Source organism: Manis javanica, chromosome X (assembly GCF_040802235.1).
Source record: "Manis javanica isolate MJ-LG chromosome X, MJ_LKY, whole genome shotgun sequence".
Classification (NCBI taxonomy): domain Eukaryota; kingdom Metazoa; phylum Chordata; class Mammalia; order Pholidota; family Manidae; genus Manis; species Manis javanica.
In genome coordinates this window covers 34,354,761-34,380,693 of record NC_133174.1, presented here as the reverse complement: position 1 = coordinate 34,380,693, position 25,933 = coordinate 34,354,761, and the positions used below count along the sequence as shown (strand labels likewise).

The window sequence follows — 25,933 nt, the reverse complement described above, 5'->3', positions numbered from 1 at the left end:
CAACATCAAGGTGAGACCCTCTACCAGCAAAAATATTACAGCTCACTGAAATTTCAGATGATGATTCGTGTTTTTCAGCAATAAAGTGTTTTTTAATTAAGGAAGGCATGTGTATTGTTTTTTAGACATAATGCTATTGCATACTTCATAGGATACAGTATAGAGTAAACATAGCTCTTATGTGGACTAGAAAACCAAAAAATTCCTTTGACTCACTTTATTGCAATATTTGCCTTACTGCAGTGGTCTGGAACCCAACCTGCAATATCTCTAAGGTATGCCTGCAGTGTCTGCCAAGTTTCTCCTCTGTACAATTACTGTCTTACTCTTTGTAGTTAATAAATATCCTATGAGTGAAAGACCTATACCATGAAAACTACAAGATACTCATGAGAGAAATTATAGAAGACACCAATAAATGGAAATACGTCCCATGCTCAAGAATTAATATTATCAAAATGGCCATCCTGCCTAAAGCAATCTACACATTCAATGCAATCCCTATCAAAATTCCAGTGACATTCTTCAACAAACTAGAACAAATAGTTCTAAAATTCATATGGAAGCACAAAAGACCCTGAATACCCAAATCAATCCTGAGAAGGAAGAATAAAGCTGGGGGGATTACACTCCCCAACTTCAAGCTCTACTCAAAGCCACAGTAAACAAAACACTTTGGTACTGGCACAAGAAAATACCCATAGATCAATGGAACAGAATGGAGAGCCCAGATATAAACCCAAGCATATACAGCCGATTAATATCTGATAAGGGGGAGGGGCCATGGATATACAATGGGGAAATGACAGCCTCTTCAACAACTGGTGGTGGCAAAACTGAACAGCTACATGTAAGAGAATGAAACTGGATTATTGTCTAACTCCATACACAAAAGTAAACTCAAAATGGATCAAAGACCTGAATGTAAGTCATGAAACCATTAAAATCTTAGAAGAAAACATAGGCAAAAATCTCTTGAATATAAACATGAGCAACTTATTCCTGAACACATCTCCTTGAGTAAGGGAAACAAAAGCAAAAATGAACAAATGGGACTACATCAAACTAAAAAGTTTCTGTACAGTAAAGGACACCATCAGTAGAACAAATAAATATATCTTTTATAAGATAAAAGACTTATCCAACAAGGGGTTAACATCTAAAATATATAAAGAGCTCACATGCCTCAACACCCAAAAAACAAATAACCCAATTAAAAAATGGGTGGAGGGGCTGAACAGACACTTCTCCAAGAAGAAATTCAGATGGCCAACAGGCACATGAAAAGATGCTCAATGTCACTAATCATCAGGGAAATGCAAATGAAAACCAGTGAGATATCAACTCACACCACTCAGGATGCCCAACATCCAGAAGACAAGGAGCAACAAATGCCGATGAGGATGCGAAGAAAGGGGAACCTCCTACACTGTTGGTGGGAATGTAAATTAGTTCCACCATTGTGGAAAGCAATATGGAGGTTCCTCAAAAAACTAAAAATAGAAATACCATTTGACTACTGGGAATTCCACTCCTAGGAATTTACCCAAAGAATACAACTTCTCAGATTCAAAAAGACATATGCCTCCCTATGTTTATCGCAGCACTATTTACAATAGTCAAGAAATGGAAGCAACCTAAGGGTCCATCAGCAGATGAATGGATAAAGAAGAGGTGGTACATATACACAATGGAATACTATTCAGCCATAAGAAAGAAACAAATCCTACCATTTGCAACAACATGGATGCAGCTAGAGGGTATTATGCTCAGTGAAATAAGTCAGGCAAAGAACGACAAATACCAAGTGATTTCCCTCATTTGTGGAGTGTAACAATGAAGCAAAACTGAAGGAACAAAACAGAAGCAGACTCATGAACTCCAAGAAGAGACTAACATTACCAAAGGTGGAGGAGGGCAGGTGGGGAGGGAGGGAGAAGGGGTTTGAGAGGTATTATGATTAGTACACATGGTGTGGGGGGTACCATGGGGAAGATAGTGTAGCACAGAGAAGACAAGTAGCTATTCTGTGGCATCTTACTACACTGATGGACAGTGACTGCAATGGGGTATTGGTGGGACTCCATAAAATGGGTGAATGTAGTAACCACATTGTTTTGTATGTAAAACCTTCATAAGAATGTATATCAATGATACTAAAATAAAATAAAACAAAATAAAATAAGAGGTGGTACATACATACAATGGAATATTATTCAGCCATAAGAAGAAAACAAATCCTACCATTTGCAACAACATGGATGGAGCTACAGGGTATTATGCTCAGTGAAATAAGCCAGGTGGAGAAAGACAAGTACCAATGATGTTACTCATTTGTGGAGTAAACAACAAAGCAAAACTGAAGAAACAAAACAGCAGCATACTCACAGACTCCAATAAGGGACTAGTGGTTACCAAAGGGAAGGGGATGGGGAGGGCAGGTGGGAAAGGAGGTAGAAGGGGATTAAGGGGCATTATGATTAGCACACATAATGTAGGGCAGTCACAGGGAAGGCAATATAACACACAGACGACAAGTAGTGACTCTATATTATCTTACTATGCTGATGGACAGTGATAGCAATGTGGTGGGGTTGAGAGGCACTTGATAATATGGGTGAATGTAATAACCACAATGTTGCTCATGTGAAACCTTTATAACATTGTGTATCAATGATACCTTAATTTTAAAAAGCCACAAAATAAATAAATTAATTAATTAATATACTATGGGGAGCTACTTTGAGATTATACAAATATCCTGGCACTCTTCAAATTTTTACCACTAATTAACACCCTTTGATAGTTACTACCTGAGTCAACTATTACAATAACTGCCAAATAGTGATTTTCTAGTGCCAGCATTCCTTCTACATTTGTTAATTGATTTTCTATTTAGCAGAAAGCTTTTCTTTCTCTCCATTCATTTACTTATTTATTTACATCAGCATAAACTCATGAATTCTTACTTTATTCAGTAGTATAACAGTATTTTGACTGGGCATTCATGGTAGAATACATCCTAAGGACAAAGAGAACCACAAAGAAATCTTAAACAGTATAAAGTGATTTTGTTACTGGTAATATAGGTATTGTTATTTTGAAACTCATGCACAAGCACACCAAAGAATAAAGTAAATGAGGAATTACATTGTCATCAATATTAATCAAAGAAGTAAAGTTAAAAACCTTATAATTGAATAGGAAGAAGTATCCATGTATTGGTGAATTGTTTTTCTTCTAAAAAATATATTTTTTTAAACTCATAGATATGAGAACAGACTGGAGGTTGCCATGTGGCAGGGGGGAGGGGGTTAATAGGTGAAAGGGGAAAAATTAGTGAGAACATTTAATATCTTAATCTGGGTGATGGTGCGCTGAGTATATACACATGTCAAACTTAAGCTGTACACTAGGATTTGTGCATTTTGTTTTATGTGCCTCAATTAAATAAATAAAAGACTTTTTTGCTGACCTACTTTATTTTGTTTTACAAAGTTATTATGATATTATTGACTTAGTTATACTCCCCATCCCTGTTAACTACTTATTTTATAATTGGAAGTCTGTACCTCTTCATCCCTTTCACCTATTTTGCCCATTCCCCTATCCCCCTCTCCCCTATGGCAACCACCAGACAGTTCTCTATATTTGTGAATCTATTTCTGTTTTGTTTGTGTGTTCATTTTTTTTGTTGTTTAGATTCCATGCATAACTGAAACCATATGGTATTTGTCTTCCTCTGTCTGACTTTTTTCACTTAGTATCCACCGTGTTTTACAAATGGCAAAATTTCATTACTTTTTATTGCTGAGTAATATTCCAGTGTGTGTGTGTGTGTGTGTGTGTGTGTGTGTATACTGCATCTTCTTTATCCACACATCTTTCGGGAGCACTTAGGTTGCTTCAATATCTTAGTTATTGTAAATAATGCTGCAATAAAAATAGGGGTGCATATATCTTTTTCAATTAGTGTTTTTGTTTTCTTCAGGTAAGTAATACCCAAGTAAAAAGTAAATACCCAAAATTGAAATTACTAGGTTGTATGGTATTTCTATTTTTTATTTTTTGAGGCCCCTCCCTACTGCCTTCCATACTGGCTACATCATTTAACATTCCCACCAACAGTGCACAAGGGTTCCCTTTTCTTCACATCCTTACCAACATTTATTATTTCTTGTCTTTTTGATACTAGCCATCCTGACAGCATGCTGAGTGGTACGGCTTTGTGTATATGAAGTTCTAGTATAAGCAAAACAAACTTATGGTGAAAAACTATCAGAATAGTGGTGTGCACTGGGGACACAGCAACAAAGACTGAATGGGAAGGGAATGAGGGATGCTTCTAATATGATAAAAACATCTTGGTAGGGATTTGGGTTACACAGATATATGCAAGTTGTCAAAACTCTCTAATGGGACTGTTAAGATTTGTGCACAGTATGTAAATTCACAGTATATAAATTTTACCTTAAACATAATTTTAAACAAATATTAAACTAATGATATGGGTGTTGAAGTGTAGTGAAAAGATGTACTGATGGTTGGATAGATGTAAGAATATATATTTGATAAAACAACTTAACAAAATGTTAATTGTAGAATTTGTGTGGTGAACATATGGCTATTTACTGCACAATTCTTTTAGTTTTCTCTATGTTTGATGGTTTTCATAACAAAGTGTTGGAGAAAACCTCAATTTTGAAACCCCTAATTATGGAGTCTAGGCATCAATGGCTGCTAAAATCTTTGAAAAGTTGAAGATAAAATATATAATAATGGATCAAGACAAGAGAATACCTGAACCCACTAATCAATCCTGTCACTGAAAGTAGGAAAGCCAGACATTATGTCTTCCTGGTGTGTACAAAATAGATACCACTGATGAAGTATTACTGCAAAAAAACTAAATTGAGTGTGAGTCTAATCAAGCTTCTAGATCTGACTACCAATTTTTAGGAAATACAGGACATTAAGGAAGATATTAAATAACACCATGTAGGATAAAGAAGATGTGGTACATATACACAATGGAATACTATTCGGCCATAAGAAGAAAACAAATCCTACCATTTGCAACAACTTGGATGGAGCTAGAGGGTATTATGCTCAGTGAAATAAGTCAAGTGGAGAAAGACAAGTACCAAATGATTTCCCTCATTTGTGGAGTGTAACAACAAAGCAAAACTGAAGGAGCAAAACAGCAGCAGACTCACAGACTCCAAGAAGGGACTAGCGGTTACCAAAGTGGGTGGGGAGGGAGGGAGAAGGGGATTGAGGCATATTATGATTAGTTCACATGGTGTAGGGGGGTCACGGGGAAGACAGTGTAGCACAGAGAAGACAAGTAATGACTGTGGCATCTTACTACACTGATGGACAGTGACTGCAATGGGGTATGGGTGGGGACTTGATAATATGGGTGGATGTAGTAACCACAATGTTTTTCATGTGAAACCTTCATAAGAGTGTATATTAATGATAACTTAATAAAAAATAATACATACGTACATACATACATACATAACACCATGTAGGTACCATTAGCCAAGTCCAGATTGTAGGCGATTCCACAGGGGAAATTACCTAGTATCTTAACAAATCAATGACATGAACATTTTTTAAAAAGGTTATAGAATAAAAGACTTAAGAGATATGACCATCAAATGCAATGTATGGACTATGAACACCATTTTGAACTAACCAGCTATAAAAGACATTTTTGAGACAGTACGGGGAAATTGAATGTGGATTAGTATTAGATGATATTGGAGAGTTGCTAATTTTATGGGGTGTGATAATGATATTTTTTAAGTTGTCTGTTAGAAATACTGAACTATTAAAAGGTAAAATGATTTGTTTTAAAAGAATTCAGCAAAAAAATAAATGGTTGGAAATTGAGGAAGCAAGAATGGCACAGAATGTCAATAGTTGTTAAAACTGGGTGATAGGTACATGGGGGTTTATTAATCTATTTTTCTCTAATTGTAAATATGAAAAAGTTAAAAAAAACTTCCTCAGTTTCACACTCTATTCTAGCTACATTGCATTTCTTTATTCCTAGTAAAACTTTGAAATATATCTGAATTTACTATCTCCACATTATCTCTTTCCATTCTCTGTTGAACCTGGTCCAATGCGGATTTTTGTCTCTCTCATACCACCAAAACCTTCTTATCAAGGTCACCAGTGACTTCCAAGTTGCCAAATCTCATGGTCAGTTCATAGTTCTCAAATGACCTCTCAGCATTTCAGGACAGCAGACTCCTGATTTTACTGTCTAGGTATTGTTTCTTTTGCTAGATTGTTCTCATCTTCCTTGACCTCAAATCCTCCTGTGCACCAGGTCCCAATCCTCCAACCTCTTCTCTTCTCTATTGGTAATCACTCCCTAAGCAATTTCATTCATTACCTTGGCTGTAAATACTATTTAAATGCTGTTAATTCCAAATTTATATCTCTAATCCAAGCCTTCCCTGTCCCATCTTTCAGATCTCACATTCAATTTGAGTGTTTCAGATCTCACATTCAATTTGAGTGAAACCAAGTTCTTGGTCTCTCTTAAAATTCTTCCTCCTATGTTCCCAATTTCAGTAATTGGCATCTTCACTTTCACTCAGTTGCCCAAAACAAAACCTAGATGTCATATTTGACTTACCTCTGTCTCTCACACCCCATATCTAGTAGCAATTCCTATCAGCTTTACTTCCAGACTGTATCTTGAATTTGACCACTACTTGCCATCTCTGCTTCCATCACTCTAGTCTAGTCCAAATCACCATCTTCCCTTGACTGGGTAACTGCAGAAGCCTCCTACCTGGTCTACTTTCTTCCAGTGTTGTGCCTTTGCATTCTCTTCTGTACATGCAGCCCAGCTGATTCTTTCAAGACCTGAAACTGATCATAATGCTCCATGCTCATAATTTTCCAGTAGTTTCCCATCTCACTCAACATAAAACCCAGAATTCTGACCTGTCATGGCGTCAAGGCCTTAGACAGTAGCGCTTTTGATCACCTGGAACGCATTTCCCACCACTCCTCCCCTTGCTCATTCCTTTCCCCACAACTGGCTTTCTTACTCTTCTCCAAACATACCAACCTTCCTCATGCCTCTGGGCCTTTGTACTTAACATCCTCTCCATCTGGAACTTGCTTCCATAGAGCCTGCTCTGCCACTTCACTCTGGTCTGTGTTTAGACTGGATTAGAGAGGCCTTCTCTGACTCCCCGCCTTCTGTTACTATAGAGCAGCTCCCTTGTCTCCAAACCTGTAACACTTACCTCCTTACCAGCTTAACTGTACCTCATAACACTTAACACTACCTGGTCTTATATTCATTTATATATTTTGGGTTTTTAGTTTATTTTCTATCTTAAGTTCCATTTTTATGATTTGTCTTGCTTAAGGATTTATTAGAATGACAGAATCCAACTCTGTTAAGAATTACATAGATCTCAGTATAACATTAACTTAAGCATAGATATAGTCAACAAACTGAAGGGTATACTTTGGGATTCTGTTTTAAACTTCTACTTCTCCTTCCTAAGAAGTTGACAAAAGCATTGGCCAGGAGACCCTGTCTGGACGTAGTTTGTATATTGTTCTTCTGCAGCATGGCCATCCTTCTCTAGGCTCATTCATTTACTAGACTCATGCTGGGGCTGTTGGTTCCTTCCTCATGTCTGTGGTCATTGATCTCTACTGGAACCAATGGAAAGTTCTTATTGACCACAGCCTCTATTGGTTGGTATCTGTAGAGGTTTGCTTCCCATAGACCCTTCTGGCTGCCATGTGTCTTGCAGTTTGCTCACTATTTGCTACTCTTGCTTTCCCTCTTCTCTCTTTCTCTCTCTCATACACACTCATACTCACATTTATATTTGAGGGTTCATATTTCTTTGTGCTAGACTTCTGGTAAAGGTCTTTACATGTCTTTGCACAAAGAGTAACTTCTAAAGTAGACCCCTCATGCTTGCTTTGGGCAGAGTAAGGATCCCTCCCACTTTGTGTATCATCATCAAATATCACTCTGGGTGTACCAGCTCAAAGTTTTATTACACAAGTTTTTCATGCCCACTATTATGCAGGCTAAACCTGGACTAAAACTCTGTCATTTTATGAATGAGCAAGTATAGGAGAGAATAAAAATACTTCTGTCTTCCAGGCCCGAAGAGGCTTGGCATTTTTCACCAGCCCACATTTTAAGAGCAGGTCATATGTAATGTCAGTCATATTGGGGAGCATAGTGTTTGAGCAGAGACCAAAGCCCCACAATTAAATCCTTTCCTGACATAAGGCCCAACAAGATAGATGGAGGGGACAAGGTCCTACAAAGAAGCTCTCACTGTGACCCCAAGCATATGATTCTTAGGGAGCACTGGCCACGCAGCTCTCCCTCAGGGAGGCTGTCTTTGCCCTGAACTAGAGGCCAGCCAAGCGTTTCCTTTCCCCCTTCTCCTTTTTCTCCTCCCACTCCCACAGAGAAGAAAGGCAGGTCCAGAGAAAAGATGTGCCCAGGGAGAGCACTGAACTCCCTAGGAGTGAGGCTCAATTAAAGTCCTAAAATCTGACTTTTCTTACTTGGGGTTGGAATGATTAAACAAAAGAAAGAGGATGGTGGAAGGGTGGACAAAGAAAGGGCCACCAGCATCCCATAAGGACCAACACATAGTGGCTTTGCAGATAAGTCAACGGTTTCAAGAAACATTTTGGCAGGAGGTATAAAATATATTTTTCCTTAAACAAATGTAGACTGTCACTCAAAGAAAGAGAATATTGCATGAGAAGGCAGAAAATATGTCTGTCTTACTTGAACATGCATGCTTCGTAAGTAATTCTTAGCACCATACCCTAAGCTTAGAAGCAAACAATTCCTGAAAAATATTGGATAAAACAGGTAAGTCTAGAGAAATCAGCTGGAATGACAATAGAACAAATAGTTCACGCATCCAAAATAATTCAGGAGTCTTTAATGTATTACTACTATATGGTCGTGTTACTTAATTAGTTTTGTATAAATTGAATTGTTCATCTTTAATTAATCTTTATCTTTGGTTTGTTTGTTGTTTGTTTTTCTTTTCAGCCCCACTGTGTTCTCCTCGCTTCAAAGGAAAACTCAGCACCTGTTAAACTTGGGGGCTTTGGGGTGGCTATTCAATTAGGGGAATCTGGACTTGTAGCTGGAGGTAAGGACACTTCTTAAAAAATTTCCCTCAAAACCTGGTCACTTTCAGGTTGCTGTAAAACTTTCAAACTAAATATTAGCCCATCCTCAGTGTTTCATATGCTATCACACCCCCCACAAAAGTACCATCATCTAGTTTTAAATTTAATAACTCAGTAGTCATAACTAGAACTTCAGCCCCTTAAGAATAAACTCTGACTTTTTACTCTTAGTATCCCCAGCACTTAACAGAGAGGAGACCTTACATTACAGAGATTAAAACAGTGATAGAAGATGATTTTTGGGGCAAAGTGACTTGTAAAGTTGACCTGGCCAAACAAAGTTAAATCTAAAATGTGTGGATTAACCACTTTCTCATTTAGGTCAATGGCTAATTTTTAACTTCATACTGTTTTCCTCTTTCCATTTGTGAAAGAGTCCTGCTCAAGCCATCAATCTGTGTATTTGGGAAGAGCAAGCTGATGTGAATGCAGACTGATTATATTATTAACCAAAGCAAAACATAATTAGAAAATTCCCATGCCAGGAAAAAAGATGAAAAATTAAAATAGAAAATTTTCTTACCGGTATATAGAGGTGGATGCTAATTTCAGATTCAAGTATTTGTTTTTTTATTTATTCCTTTCAGTAGACACCAGCTCAGAATGCTGCCCTGTTTTTAGTTCTGTTCCTTAGTTTTACAAATTATTTAGTTCTCCATTCTACAAACAATCAGTCTTCTAGTCCTGGCCTTCAATTTTCCAACTCCAAATACTGCCAGCCTTCACAAAGAGGAAAAATATGAAAAATATCAACAGAAACTTTTTAAATCTGTCATCTTTCAAGAAAGCTTATATTAAGTTCAAATACCTGACAAATGATAAGTATCAAAATAATAATCTGTTACACAGGGTATTTCATTTATTGTAACTCATTATTACCAAAACATCAAATCAGTATTAACATAGACCATCTTATAAAAAACAAGCCATGAGTTGTATATCATAGTTGTATTCTTTAAGTTGTTCCTTCACCACATTGCCCTCTAAATTAAACTATGTTCAGGTTTTCTTCTAGTTTTGTATTCCCCTCTAGCTAATTATGTCCAATAACACGAGCAACTGCAAGCTGAGTGTGGTTTTAAAAACCAATTTTTTTCCCTAATTCAAAGCTTTTCATCTGTGTTAGAAGACTGATCATCTGGTCAAGTAGTAACACATAATTTAATCATATGATCATTTGCATCTCAGGATTTGAAGAGACCTTAATGTCTCCAGTCTTGTAATGTAATGATTGTAATTATCTCATAAAATTCCTAGCAAAAGGTTGGGCTCTGGTTTAATTCCTCAGCAAAGAATTCAGTGTCCCAGTACAGTTCATTCCATTTTTGGAAAGCTCCTTACGTACTGAAACGTTCATCCTTGCATTGAGCAGACAAGCTACCTTCCTGAACCCTCCACCCAGTGGTCCTAAATCTGACTTTTGGAGCCACGCTGAACAATTTCAGTCTTTCTACATGATAGCCATTCAGATGTTTAAAGACAGCTATTATGTCCCCGTAAGTCTTCTCCATGTTAACTTGCCTAGGTTAACTTAGCCATTCCTCACATCATCTGGTTCAGAATCTCCACATTATGCACAAAGCACAGAGCCAGAACCAAACACAACTACAGGTGCAGTACAGGGCACAGGAGCGTGGGACTATCGCTTCATTTGCTGTGAGTCTTGCATATCTGTCAGGCTCCCCAAATGGCATTAGCCTTCTGGACATCCACACATGCTGCTGGCTCATATTAATCTTGTCATCAATTATAAATCCTAAATTGCTGTTCTTAAACAAATGTTGCTATTAAACTAACTCTCTCAAATGCTGTATTTATACAGATCCACCCCTCTGTTAAGACTACATGATTATAACAAATAATTTCTGATGATTAGATCCCCAAGGTTGATAGGATGAAATGAAATAAAATACATTCCTTCTATATACTCTATACCGGCCGTACATCTATAATGGCTTTCTTTCTTTTGATCTGAATCTGCATCCTATCAGTATTCAAAATGGCCTGGACTTCACGTTTTACTATGCATCTTGATTGAAGGGGAAAAACAGATTCCATATCTTTACCTGGACATTTTCTACATGTTAATCTATTTTCCTAAAGTCCATGAGCCTTTGCCCTAAATAGTATATTTTTAAAGCTGATTTTGAACCCACAGTGTGTCAGTTATGAAAAATTTATTTTTCTCAGTGCTTCTAGAATTAAAACACTGTGATGGTTGAAATATTGTCATTTCTTAACATACCTTTCCTTATAATCTTGAAAGAAATACTTTAGGCATTACAGTGTCTTTTGAAACCATAGCAAATAAGGGATAAATGTTTTCTCTTGTAAAAAAAACTTTTTTATTGTTTAAGTACTTTTGAAAATTTTACTAACTTACCAGCTCATTTCTAATACTTAGCAGAAAGCTGTTTTCCTGTCAGTTGCAATCTTTGCTCACTCAGTCTTCCAAATAGAAAGGAATTTTCTCCTTTATAGATAGTAAAAACCATTTATATGTATTTACACTTGCCCTATTGGGAATTCAGCAATTTGAAAAGCTCACTTATCCAGAAGATAACTAGGAACCTAGAAAGTAATGATCATAGCAGCAAGACATTTCCTGACCTTAATACCTATTCATGGTCCTCTCAAGTGAGCATCTAAAGACACACCCTCTGAAGCTGACATGCCCCCATCTCGCATAAGTTTTATGGATTTGTGTTCCTTCATACCTTGCACCTGCCATTCCTTCTGGTTTGGATGTCTTTTGTCATTTTATGTATCTGGTTAACTCCTGCTGTTCTTGAAGGCTGAGCTGACAATCATCTCCCCTTAAAAACAGGCTGATCTTAACCATCCTAAGTTAGGTAACCCTATTTCTTCTCTTCCATATTACCATAACTATTTGGGCTGCATACCTCCCTGTAGCATTTGATGCAGGGGTTTGTACATCAAAGATTGAGCTTTATGATGGCAGAGGGGCCGTGGCTATCCCTCTGTGTGTTCACAGCACCTACCACTGTATCTAGAACCTAGCAGCACTTAGGAAATTGTTACTAAATGAAGGAATCTGCTCGCTAATCAGGTTCCGGTTAATAGCAGAGTTTATGCAACAAATTAGAAGAGAAAGATTAAGCTTAGTGAGGAAAAGGAATGAAAGCCTGACAGAAAAAATTTACTGAGCAGATGCCAAAATTTGGAAAGCACAACAGCCTTTTAGAAATCAAACCTTGCATACCTCTGAAGTTCCTGGAGGCATTTTCTGTTATCTAGCACAGTTTTCTCATTGATATCCACATGGCAATTCTGAGTCATCAAGAAAAGGTTAAATCATGTGCAGTATATTGTGTGAAAGAAGTCAGGAAATTGTAGAAAAATAGCCATCCCAAATTATTAAAGTAAAAAGGCTTGGGTACGTAAAGCTTCATGTCCTAAAGTATTGACTATGTAGGCTATTCAGAACAACTTCCTCCCTAAGGTTCTAGGTATTAAGCTTTTATTATGTTATCAAAAAAATCTAACATTTAAATATTTAGATGTATATCTGAAGTATTTCATACACAGTGGCATTTGATTTGGTTTAGTAATTGGCTTCCTGTTCTTAGAATTTTGTGGTCAAAGCCATAAAAATCAAATTGACCAAAAAAAAGGAAAAGGCAAATGATCACAAACAAGAAGTTTGGGGAGGTTGATGTATGTTAAAAGTAAAGTCAAGTCCTTTTATATTCTGTTGATTGGCATGAAGTACTGTAAAAAGATCATTCCTATACATTCTTTCTACCATGGTCTTTCCCCCATCATCTGTGAGCAAATTCTTGAAACAAAAGATACGTATCCTCCCCAAGGATGAACACTTATTCTCCAGAACAGGGTAGTCTTCAACCCAGGTAAAGGGCAAGAACCTCCTGAGAGTGGCTGGGGCTGGCCACTGTGGCTCTGACTATTCCCAAAGTGAGGCCCTCATTTTGGGTGCCTTGGCCCTTTCTTGAGATAGTTCCCACTATCTCCCTACTATCAAGTTGAGTTTCAAAGTATTATCCCAGCCATCCTCAGGTATCTGACTGATGCTCTGGTACCAGTACCCTGAGTGGTACCCTGATCTCTTTCCCTGCTTTGATCTACTCCTGCCAACTTCCCCCCGTACATCAGAGCAAGGCAAATTCTCCAGCTGCCCTGCCCTGTCCAGACTGTTAATGAAGTAGGAGGCTTAGCTCTTATCGTTTCAGCTTATTTAGGTTACTTGAGGAAGCAAAATGGGGCAATATGGAAATAAAATTCTTTCCTTCTAGCCAGGACAGAGTTTTCACTGATCTATTATACATTTTAATGAAAATGTTTTCACTTTCTGAACCCTTAACTTTATTTAATCTCTGCTGTTACGGGGGAAGGGGGGATACTATAATGCTCTGCAGCCAAGGAACATCCCTAGTACACAAGCCAAGTACACAAGATCTGCCTTATTCTTCTCCATCCCAACCCAGTTTGACAGTCACTAGCAGGACTTTGTGATATAGTCTCTCTAGATGGAATAGAAAATCTCTAAGGTCTGTTTTTTAAATTCTGAACCACAGTTCTGAGATGTAGATAAAGCGTTGTGCTGTCTTCAAAGTAAAAATTGTCTTGGACTTGGCATGATGAGAGAGGGTTCAGCATGCATATAGCAAAAAGAGCTGCCAGATGTGGTGGGCAGTGCCCCCTCCCACAGTAAGTTCTCTGCAGGGTGCAAGCCTCTCATTCTATAGTAGAAGAAAGACTCCCTTTGGGATATGAGTTAAAGATGATTACTAGTGTGCAAACAACTGCTATCAGATTCCTTACTGAAAGCTAGTTTTGAATGAGGGAAAAAAACTCTAAACAAGATGGAGATCAAGGAGGATTGAGTGGGAGAAGCTTCGTGACTTTGCTTTGATTCATATCATATATTTGTTCTCATTCTCTTCAAATGTTCACATTTGGAGGAAGCTAAAAAATTGTTATAACAAAACACTACTAACCATTGTTAATTGCAACCATCACTTCCTAAAACCAGCTGAACAGGATTTCAGATTGAGTCATATTCCAAATAAAAGTTCTCAGCATTAAGTTTCCTTTGAGAATTTCCATTTGGCAGTCAAAAATAATCTTTTTCTAGTTATTTTCTCATTCCTGCCCTCTCCTCCCCCTTCTCCTGCCCCTGCTCTGTATTTTTAGTGATTTTCAAACATGAAAAAGTTAGAAAATTTAAGTAACTTCTTCATGAAGTGAGAAATAGGTAAACACTTATCATGTACACCACTGAATTCAATAGGGCATACCAGTGTTAGACCAAGTGACTATCCTGGGCTCAATATTTTCAAGAGGTGATTAAATAAATAATTTTCTTCCTTCAACCTTTTTTTCCCTTGATTTTCTGGAGGGAGGGGAGAGGTGGTAAGAGAATATTTCTATTGTTACACTTTCCATTCAGAAATGGAAATTGTTACTGTTCTATTTTCAGTTTTCAAATGGGGGGAAAAAGACCATTTTATGTAAACATTTTCCTTCGATGATGTTGTTTTAAATGTAGGACGCGTTGGAACACCTCATTTTATGGCCCCAGAAGTTGTCAAAAGAGAACCTTATGGAAAACCTGTAGATGTGTGGGGTTGTGGTGTGATCCTTTTTATCCTGCTAAGTGGTTGTTTGCCTTTTTATGGAACCAAGGAAAGATTGTTTGAAGGCATTATTAAAGGAAAATACAAGGTAATATATTATGAATGTTTTATTTTTCATTTTTTACTGTCTTTGGATTGCTTATTGATTGTCACGTAGTTACCCAGGGAAAAGTTCTTTGCTTACGTCATTGATCTACTAGCCTTGTTAAGCAACATAGACCTCAAGTAAATGTCTGAGTTGCTATCAGCTGAACTGTCATATAGGTGGAAGAGAGGAAGCTAGCTTGACACCATCCATTGCCTTGCCCCTCCCCCCTGCCTCCCTCTGTGCTGCAGCTAAAGTCTGTCCCACGTATTTGAACTACAACCCTGTGTATACACTAGAACAGGGACAGTAGTCCTCTTTGATACAATGTACAAACTGGAGACCGGATGGATGTGCTCCCTTTCCCCCAAATGCAAGTCAACAGTTGAAGAGTCCTAGGCCCTCAGATTCATGAAGCCATACTACACATCAAATTCTTTTACCACAAGTACGTTCTAGCAAAACTGCTTGGTTACTGCCCTACTTATTTCAAATAAAAATCTAGGTCAAGGAAAGAATATAGAATGATCCTTGAAGTTTATTGTGATAGAATTTGACCTTTTATTTTATCCTGAGTAAGGTGCTTGTGCCAGACCTGAGCCCAGATTTTTAAAATATCCATTAGCTATCTGGTGATGAGACCCATTTAATCAGGCTCATCTGGAAAATAAGCTTTTTGGCCTTTCATTGTGTAATATGAGAAAAGGGCTTCATTTTTAAAGCTTTTTGTGTAATTTGTAAAGTTAAAATGGAAATTTCATCCAGGTAATTTAGTAATTCTTTATTTTATATTTAGGGTCTATTAACCTTGATTTCTTATGCTTTATCACACATTGCTACATTTTATGAAATCAGTCAGCACAGCTGGAAAATCTGCTATTTATATTCCAGGATAAACTGAAATACCAGTATCACAACTACATTTCATAATATAATTTAGATCCATTTTGGTCTAACTGAAACATTCACACTCTGGCTACTGTGGACTGGAAACTGCATGTATTATTCATAGTCTTGTGATTATTAGTTTTATTATTAAAAATTAAAGTCATTACTGACATTCTGAATGGCTATACCAAAAGGACCTAAGGAATTCTTAAAAATAAATAAGCTTAAAGTTAGTCTTGCTCTCCCAGCTCTTATGCTTTTTTGCCCTGTATTCCATGTGTGGCTGATAGGGTAGCCTGCTATACACAGGAAGATGAGGAAGTGTGTGTCTGGATAGCAGATCAGGGCAGCTTATGTTGGGGAAGTTCTTTTTCCTCCCCATATTACTGAAACCTGTACTTTCTATTCAACAGAATCACTGTTCCATTTTCAGCCATGCCTGGTAACATAAAACCAAACACACAGGTTTATATGACACCAGACTCCAAAACCATGAGGCCCGTAAAGTTTTCTTTTCAATTCCTCAATAATGTTAGAATTTTATATGGGACTTAAAGGAAAAGGGAAATAAAGAAATGAGAGATAAAGTAGTTTTAGACTTGCTGCCTTATCTTTCTAAACCAGTAGGGAAGCTTGTGGAGCTGAGAAAGCAAGAACGGGTTATACTTTTTTTTTAATTTTTGGCCTCATGCAGCATCAGCTTATAAGGGCCTACAGGTTCGTCCTTTATTTTATTTGGATTAAGATATGTGCCAAAACTGTTAACAAGGAAAGATGTTTTAAGTATAGGGTTTTCTGCTTCTCTTAGTATCAGTTGACCTCTGGGGAATAAACTCAAGCCTTTCAAAGTAACTAAATGTTTCAGGAAACTGCTAATAAGTAGTCATCCCCCTCCCATCCCTGAAAATCGTGAGTAGCTAGCAGAAATGCATGGCCATGGCTTTCTGGTTGAATTTGGCCAAGTGAAATCACAGATACTAACATAGGAAAATAAACACAATTAGTAATGCATCAGCATAATAACAATGCTCGCGATGATGGTAGCTAGCCCATACGTGGCATTTACTAGGTGGACAGGAACTGTACTAAGCACTTTTATTAACTCATTTCGTCCTCACAGCAACTTATGACGTAGGTTCCATGTAATCAAACCTCCCACCTGCCCTTTTGAGTTATAATCATTTGCTGATTATAGAATTCTTCCTTTGTGTTTGTTCAGTTGCTAGCTTCCTGGTTTCCAAGACAATGTGCTTCATTCCACACCAGCCTCTGGTATTTGATTTTGTCTGATTTTAAAGCATTGAATAGTTTATTTCGGGGATTTTGTAAGAAACTTGGACTGTTCACACATGTCCAAAAATTAGATTATTTTAAAATTCCCTATTCTCAGCATTATGGTTAGTCAGATGGTGACAACTGTATCATAATTTCTGTACCTGGGAGTTTGAAGCTTTGAAGCTAATAACTTATCTACCCTTTTACTTGACTAATCTCACCTCTCACTTACATTCATGGCTTTCTTTAGAAAAGCCCCAGATTTTCAGCAGCTTAGTTTGAAATACAGATCCATCTCTACCATTAATGATGATCCTGCTGGGCCTTTACAAATATATATATATATATATATATATATATATTTATATATATATATATTTATATATATATTTACATATACACACACTGCTATGATTCTGTCAGCATTTATTTTTGCATTTTTTTTATCATTGAAAATTTTAAACAAAAATAGTTGAAATAGTAATGTAATAAACCCCAAGCTTCAGTACTTATCAACATATATCTAAATAAAATATTTTGTCACACTGGTGGTTCTTAACAAAAGAATTACTAACAAAATCCTTGATCTCTATGGATATTTTCAAGAAAACTTTTATGATATCTTTTAAAAATTATCATTGTTTATAAATTGCTACTGGTCTTAAGTGATTTTAATTTAACTTTTTATTCTTAAGTTTTTATTTGCTAGTTTATTCTATCTTTTAAGGTGTTAGAGAATACTATTTCGCTGGACTACATGCAACATGTACTTCCAATAAATTTTTTTATGAAGGACAAAAAATATATCCCAAAGTATATAAAAGATGCAATGTCATATTTTATCATTGTTACAGGGAGCCAGTTGATAGCTACACAACAGGAGTCTAAGTGGCCACAGCTTTAGGATTAAATAAGTGAGACTTTTAGAGCCTTCTTTTGTTCCCCCTTTATATACTTGACCTCCCAAATTAATTTCAGCTACTCTTCTCAGCCAAAGGAAGAGGAAAACCCTGTATTGAACTCCCTCATATGAAGGGTGGAGGGGGAAATATACTTCTCAACCTCTACTCACTTCAGAAATCTTACCACCACTTTCAGATAATTTCTCAACCCCTTACCTGAGGACAAATGATTCAAACTTTAAAGAGCACATCAGCTCCAGGGTAGAGAAGAGGAAACAGGACTGTCTAAACCCCCTCTAGTCACTCACCTCCTTATTTTGAACAGGTCAATTGATCACAACTTAAATAGGATGATGACAATATTTCATCAGTCTCCTGACACTCATTTTAATTAAGGGATCTGACAAGCAGAAGTGACTATTGTTTGGAATTCTGCCTGTTAAAAAAACAAAATGGAACATTTTTCACTCCTCATCTACAAGTACAAAGCCTCACGTTAGGCCGAGCAAAATGTCTACCACTAGCCCTTGGCCAAACTGCTATGTTTCCTGTGAGTGTGACGCAAGTTGTGAATTCATTTGGCGTTAAATTGTTATGGACTTTATTCTCCCTCTTCTCTTAGAAGGTGACATAGGTCTCTGCCAGTGAAAGCCATGGCATTGCTTAAATCTCCTGGCACCAGGAAGTTCACAAGGTCACCAGAGCAGTCGGCTCCCTGACATTAAATACGGAAGGAGACCCTATTCCATCCATCTCTACCCTCCTATCCCCAGTTGCCTTCCAGACTCCAAGCCCTAAGCATTCCTTTCCTCTTTTTTTGTGGCTCCTGATCTCAGATATATCCTTTCTCCCAGGAGCCTCCCAGTTCTTTGCTGTGCAGATCCACAGTCTTTCTCACAAGTCCTATGTCTTTAAACAACTCATAATTTTTTTTATTTGACTTTAGTCAATTTACCTTGTGGTTTAGTTGTCTTATCTCTTAAAGAAGGACAAAAAATAACTTCACTGAGAACAATAAATATACAAGTGAAATGGTGATTTTTGTAGAGCCTATGGTAATAGACTTTCCTAAATACTAAAACTGGTATAGTGACCAAAATATCCTATTAATAACTTTGCATAGCTTCACAAGTACTGCTAACCCCCAATTTTTAAAAACACAATATTAAAAATGTTTCTTTAAATTTTTTAATTTTTTGATTTTATTTTAGTCCTTTCTAGATCAGAGTATTCTAATCACTCGAGCTGAGGTCAATGGAATCATGAACATTCTACTCTTCAGTTATTAAAACTATTATAACTTACATAACAATAAGAATGTATGTTAAGAAATATTTGCTGATGCAAAATCTCATATGAGGAACAACAAGAAAAAACATTGCATTTGTCCTCTTCTTCCTTAGAAAGCAAGCCTTTAGAATCAAGTTTCTTTTCTTTGCTCTGAGAATTTTATTCACACTGAAACAACATAGGAATATTAAATAATAGGAAATGTTAATGTCTCACTGACAATAACTATATAATTTTCCCTTCCTCCTCTTCAGATGAATCCAAGGCAGTGGAGCCATATCTCTGAAAGTGCCAAAGACCTAGTGCGTCGCATGCTGATGCTGGACCCAGCTGAAAGGATCACTGTTTATGAAGCACTGAATCACCCATGGCTTAAGGTACACGAGCTCATAGCTGGCCATCTACACTTTGTTTGGACTTCCAGGGACAGGAATGTATTGCTCTAGAAGGTTGCCACCTTTTCTACCTTTTCTTTTTTTCTGAGCACTTTTCATAACAGGTTTGTTCATGTTGTTTGCTGTTTCTGCACAGCCTCTGGAAACACCTGAGTAGAAGATATGCCACTCGAGTGACATTAAGTTGTCAGGCGGAGGGAACAAACACAGATTAAGACAGAATATATCAGGGAGGAAGGCCTACCAACACATGTTCCAAAGAAGTGCAACATGAACAACTGAAATAGTACTCTCTTATAATAAAAAATTAATGATCTTTATTTTGGGTGTGACTGTGTGCTTTAACATTATCTATTTCAATAAATACTAGATAATGGACTTCTCAGATGATAGTGATTCTCCCTCTTCTCCCCGCATCCACTTTCACACAGGGGTGCACAGGCCTTTGTCCTTGCTTCTCCTCTTGTTCTCTATCTATGCTCAGACCCTTGGAGACCTCATCTAGTTTTAATGGCTTCAAATGTAGTCTGTACACTGTAGTCTTTATCTAAATTCAATGACTGCTGAATTTACACCTTCCACCAGGCCTCTCGTTTGAAGTATTCTTTCATAATCCAGTGTACAGGTTCGCTCCCCAAGACCTCTCTGATTTCACCTCCTCCTACTCCCCTCTTCTCTCACTGTTGCCCTCATATTATTCTCCTTGCTGGTCCTCGGACAGCAGGCACATTCTTGCCTCGGGGGGCCTCAGGGGGCCTCTGTGGTAGCCATGCCCTTTGCCTAGAACACTGTCTCCCCAGATGTCTTCGTGGCTTATTGCTTCACCATCTTCAGGGCTGTGCTTAGCTATCAGCTTCTTAGTAAGATCTTCCCGGTCCACCCAATTTAAAATTTGGGAGGAATGCCCCCTGCCGCCAATATTCTCTATCCCCCTTCCCTGCCTTAGTTTTCTCCGTAGCATTTGTCACCATCGGACATACTTCACTTATTTGCTTATGGTCTGTTTACCCCCATAAAATGTAAGCTATGTAAGGGTGGGACCTTGGGGCTGTTGGTTCACTTCTGTTTAGCACCCTAGAAAGTGTCTGGCATGTTGTAGGTGCTCAGTAAATATTAGTTACTGGTTGAATGAAAGAATGTTCATTGTATTGTACAATGCTACTTCCCCAGAGATTATGCAAAGCAATAAGATATATTAAAATATAAGTTAATAATATATCATAGTGACAATGACCTGGAATAATATTATAGAACAATTTTGAGATTCCAGTGGAACTTGATTCTCCCTAAGAATATTGCTTCTCAAATCTACATTCAATCCTCTGATACTCAGTCCTACTTATTCTTGACTTGAAATAACATTATCATGCTTATCTTGGCTAATAACATTTATTTTTGGAAACCCTTATCTCTGCAATAATGCTAGTTCTCATTCTAAGTAATCTGAGCTTAATACATAATAGATTTCTGGTACCAGAAAGACAAAAGACAAAAAAGTCAGCAATTCAAATAAAGAAGTTCCAGAAGGCTGTTGGAGCTCAGCATCTTGTGCCTTGTTTGAACTACAGTTTACCTTCACTGTGTATGTGTCATCTCAAGATAAAAGGATTCAGTGAGAATGTCATCTAGCTTATGATAACAGGCTTGTTATATTCAAATACTTGCCCATGCACACTTGTAAATCATTACAGTGGGTGTAAGTGGTGTTTATTTAGTCATGGCTAAAAAGTTAAAGCTGTGGTTTAAATATGAAAAATTTCTGAATAACTGCAAAGTGATGAAGTAAGTTGATGAAAATCTTTATAATGAAGAGTACCCAAAGTCATAATACCATTGCTTTGTGTCCCCCCACCAAAAAATTATTACTTCCTCAGTAAAACCACAAGTCTTATTCAATCATTTCATATCAAGAAAGAACTTGAATAAATAGACTAAGTAATATGTGAATGTCTTATAATTGTTAAACCATACCTGTAAAATACCTTTATGTAAATTTGTGATTTTTGCCTTGAATATTCATTCCAACAAAAGTCAGGCCAAATAAAGTCGTACTTTCCTCATAGATGATTGAGATCTTTTGTACCCTCTGTAGGCTTAATATGTAGACCCTAAAGTATATTAACTGTAATGAAACATGAAAAGGGCATGTTTTCTATCAGGCTAATCAATTTGAATTTTGAAAAAATCAGGGAACATATCAATTAAATGTGCATTCAGCATGTAGTATGTACAAGGGACAATGAATCAAGTACTTTATTAAAGCACAAGGCACACTGCTATAGAAATTTTTCCAAATTCATATTACATTACGACTATTTATTTCAGGTAGGATTATTTAATCCAGAAAAATATTATTTTTATTCTTTTGCCTCATTTATAATGCCTTAGGGTTCTGTTATATTTACTTATTTTCTTATAAGAAATACCTTAATAGACTTTTTTTACCTTGTGATTTTAATTGCTTAGAAATGAGAAATCATAATTTAAGCATAATTTTACTTAAAAAAACATTTTTGACTTCACCTCTCTCTCCACTTTAGTGTATGGTGAGGAGAAAAGGTGTTCACTGGAAATAGAGCTCGCAGTCCACTGCGTACCAAACTTGCCAATCTATTACTGAGAGAAAGGCACAGTCAGGCTGTGAAAGGGATTTTCAGATGATCCTAATAAAACTAAGAACAGACAACCTCAGAGAAGTCACACATGAGAAGCAAAGAGATCCTATGGCTGTCCATTCAGGGGGTGACAGGGCCTGGACCAGGAAGTGGAGTGAAGAGAAATACCCAGACTCAGGGATTTTAAGGAAGATAAACTGATGAGGTTCAGTGAGTGATTCAAGGTATTTGGAGTTAGGAAGCCCAGAGGAGAGTTAAACATGTAGAATGGCAGTGATTTGTTTTAAACTTCTCATTTTGAAAGAACTTGAGACTCACATAAAAGTGGCAAAAATAGTACTGGGTTCTGTGTACATTTCACCCTTCTTGCCCATCAAGGAAACATCTAATGTAACCATAACACAATTATCAAAACTAGGAAGCCAACATTGGAACACAACTATGTACCAACTTATTTATATGTATTCGTGTGTGTGCATGTCTGTGTCTAGTTCTATGAAATTTTATCACACGTACAGAAGTATATAACCACCACCACCTTCAGGCTATAGAACTGTTCTGTCACCCTCATGCTACTCAATAATTATATCCCCCCCGACCTCTGATCCTGATAACTACTGACCCAGTCTCCATCACTATAATTTTTGTCCTTTCGAGAGTATTATATGTGGAATTATGCAAAATGTAACTGTTTAGGAAAAACTCGTTTCTCTGTGTGTTTTTCCTTTACTTTCACATGACTACCACATTCATAGCACTTTGGACACCTGATCTCCATGGGTTTTTCCAACACCAAGCAATTCTCTGGGATACCAGCTAGGCGCCCTACAGTTCCATTCAATTCTGACACTAACTGGAGTTAATGCAGACCCTTCAGGTTAAGGGCTCAGTCCCACAAGACTGCCCCCCCACTTCAGATGCCAACAGCAAGTAGTAGGTCACCAGGTGACCCACAACTTCTCCAACTTGGCTGCAAATTTAGTCTCTTGGTTGTTGTGTTGTTGTGTTGGTTCTCGTTGCTTTTACCCAGGGATCTGTTGGAGGAGTGCCAAGGACTTCATACACAGATTTAAAGACCCCTTCCTAGCTCCCTCCTCTTGGTAATCCTGCCCCTACTCTCTGGCCCTCTTCCTTGCTATTTGCTTCAGGCAGAGCTGGAAGGGTGGGAAGGGCTCTGAAGGGGAGGAACTCAGCTTCCTTGTGGTGTTTCCCCCGTAGTAGGGTGGGTGCAGTCAAAAGGGTTCTGTCCTGCAGAGCCAGCCTCTTCTCAGTCCTTGGCTAAAGACAGTAAGCTTTTCTTAGGCCTCATTTTGTCTGTACTCCTCGTCCTTGGAGTTTCCAGGTTGCAGGCTGCGCTCACACCCAGGCCACAATATCTTAAGAGGCAAAAAACATCCAACTGATCACCAAATGATTGCCCCTCAAGTCCTGGGATGCCTCCCCAGTCGGCCTCCTTGTCTCCAGCTTTCCAAATCTTCTGTTAGTTGCTTTCACTTGTGAATCACCAATTTCCTTCTTATGAAGAATTCTAATGCAAGTAAACTTGGGAAATAGAAGTGTTTATTGTGTGGAATAGGGATTGCTTTAAGAATCAGCTTCAATGCCCATTTCTTGCTCTAGAATCCAGGCTGTGCCATGTCTTTGCAGTCACTTTCCCTAGGCCTCCTCTCTAAGCATCAGCCAGAGGATCCATCTCAGTTCCTTTTCTTATAGCAAATAAAATTTTTTGATAAATTTGATAAATTCTTATGTCACAGAAAATTTTTCTGTGACATACACCTAAAATGTTAAGCAATTTCATTTTAAGCAAAACTCAGTTAGATTTTAGCCTCCATGCAGTAGTAGTAGCAACTGAAGAGAGAAAGACTCCCTACTAGCATTCTCCAGTAGGAATTTTCTGCCATGAGCACGGTATTTTATGTCTGCTCTGTCCAGTGTGGTAGCCACTAGCCACTCATTGGCTATTTAGCCCTTGAAATGTGGATAGTAAACTAAAGAACTGAATTTCTAATTATATATCATTTTGATTCATTTTAATAGTCTTATCTGGTGGCTACTCTACCAGACAGAAGAACCTTAGACTTCATTCAAAAGCATGCTGTTGCTTGGTTCACCCTTTTTGGAAACAGTCAATAAAGATAATTAGATATGGGTCACAGGTTTGATCCTCTTGTAATTTTCACTGTTTTCTTTCTACCTCTTTTCTTATACAGTAGGAATGTGCTTTCAGTTAGAAAATAACTAAGCTTATTTGGTAAGCTATTTGTTGATACACACACACCCTACAAGAGCTCCTAAATTACTACATTTTGCTAATAAAAATGGTTAGTAAAACCAAGTATGTACCTGTACAGCATCTCATTTAATCTTCATAACAATCCTGTAACATGACTTTATGAAAAGAAACAACTGAGACTGAGAGAATGTAAGGTCATACAGCTAGTACCTGAAATGCTCCAGAACTTGAACAAAAGTCTTTCTGACTCCAAAGCCCATTTGTCTGTCTACTATATCATGTGGTTCCTTTTTGTTTGGACTCTTTTTCTTCTTGTTTTTAAGGGCTTCCATGGGTTTTTTTCCTCTGTATTCTATCATGATACAAGACAACTTTTATTGAAAAACTAATGCCATATTTGATGTTTGTTTTTTAGTATATGTTAATTAAACATCACTAGGCATAACACAATAAAAATTTGTAATCCACCATCAGTATCAATAATCCATTAAAATACTCCATTGCTTGTTCTGAAATAGTGATTTTGTCCTTTCTCTGTTAGTTAATTATTTGATAGATTCTGTGTCTTCTGTCTTGGTGAACCTGTTTTGGCTTAGTGCAGAAAAAAGATGTTAAGTCCCTGCAGATAATGAAATCATTTCCAAGATGTTTAGCATATGGACTCTAACAGAGATGCAAACTGTAGTCATTTTGACATCAAGTCTTCTATGTGCACTCAAAAAAATATAGTTTTGCTCTCCAGTGGAACTCTTGGTACTTTTAGTCATTCATATAGAAAGTAGATTTTGAAGTGTTTGTATTCATTCCTTAGGAATTTTCACTGATAATGTGAAATTCTGACAAGACTAAATTCTATAAAACTCTACATTTAAATTCAAAAATAAATTTTTTAAGTGCATGATGCCAAAACATTGATTTTAGAAGTAGCTCGCATACAAAGAAGAATTTTAGTTATAACATAATAAGAATAATTAGTAACAATGTGATCCTGAACTTACTTTACAAACACTAAAAAGTATCCAGATTAAGGAAAGTAAGAGGCCCATTTTACTCCATACTAATATAATCTGGTATAATGCATCTCATTTTTCTCAACTGTATAGTAGGATAATAATTATATGTACCTCATGTGATCATTGTGAGGAAGAAGTAATACAAACATGTAAAGCTCTAGAGCAGTGCCTGGCACATAATAAGCCCTCAATGAATGCTAGCGATGATGATGACAATTAGGTCCAGTTTGAGCCATGTCTTGAGATAACTAGTGTGTAGCATTATCTTTACTATTGTTTACAGTTGTCTTAAAGAATAAATGGGATGATGGCTGTGAACGTCCCAAATTCAGTGCCTCGGACATAGTTAACTACTAACTTAACACCTCCTGAATGTTTGTGACCTGCAGAC

The 25,933-nt window shown here is 37.2% G+C and overlaps 1 protein-coding gene across 16 annotated transcripts in view; it reads left to right on the top strand.

Annotated features, from left to right (window-relative positions):
* Nucleotides 1–25,933, top strand: part of CASK (calcium/calmodulin dependent serine protein kinase) — a 413,691-nt gene that overhangs the window by 269,033 nt on the left and 118,725 nt on the right. For all 16 annotated transcript variants that reach the window (XM_037001503.2, XM_037001501.2, XM_037001498.2 and 13 more), the window contains exons 6-8: nucleotides 9,083–9,185; nucleotides 14,756–14,931; nucleotides 19,538–19,660. In XM_037001503.2, coding sequence (XP_036857398.1) covers nucleotides 9,083–9,185; nucleotides 14,756–14,931; nucleotides 19,538–19,660 — 402 coding nt within the window. The remainder of the gene's footprint in view (nucleotides 1–9,082; nucleotides 9,186–14,755; nucleotides 14,932–19,537; nucleotides 19,661–25,933) is intronic.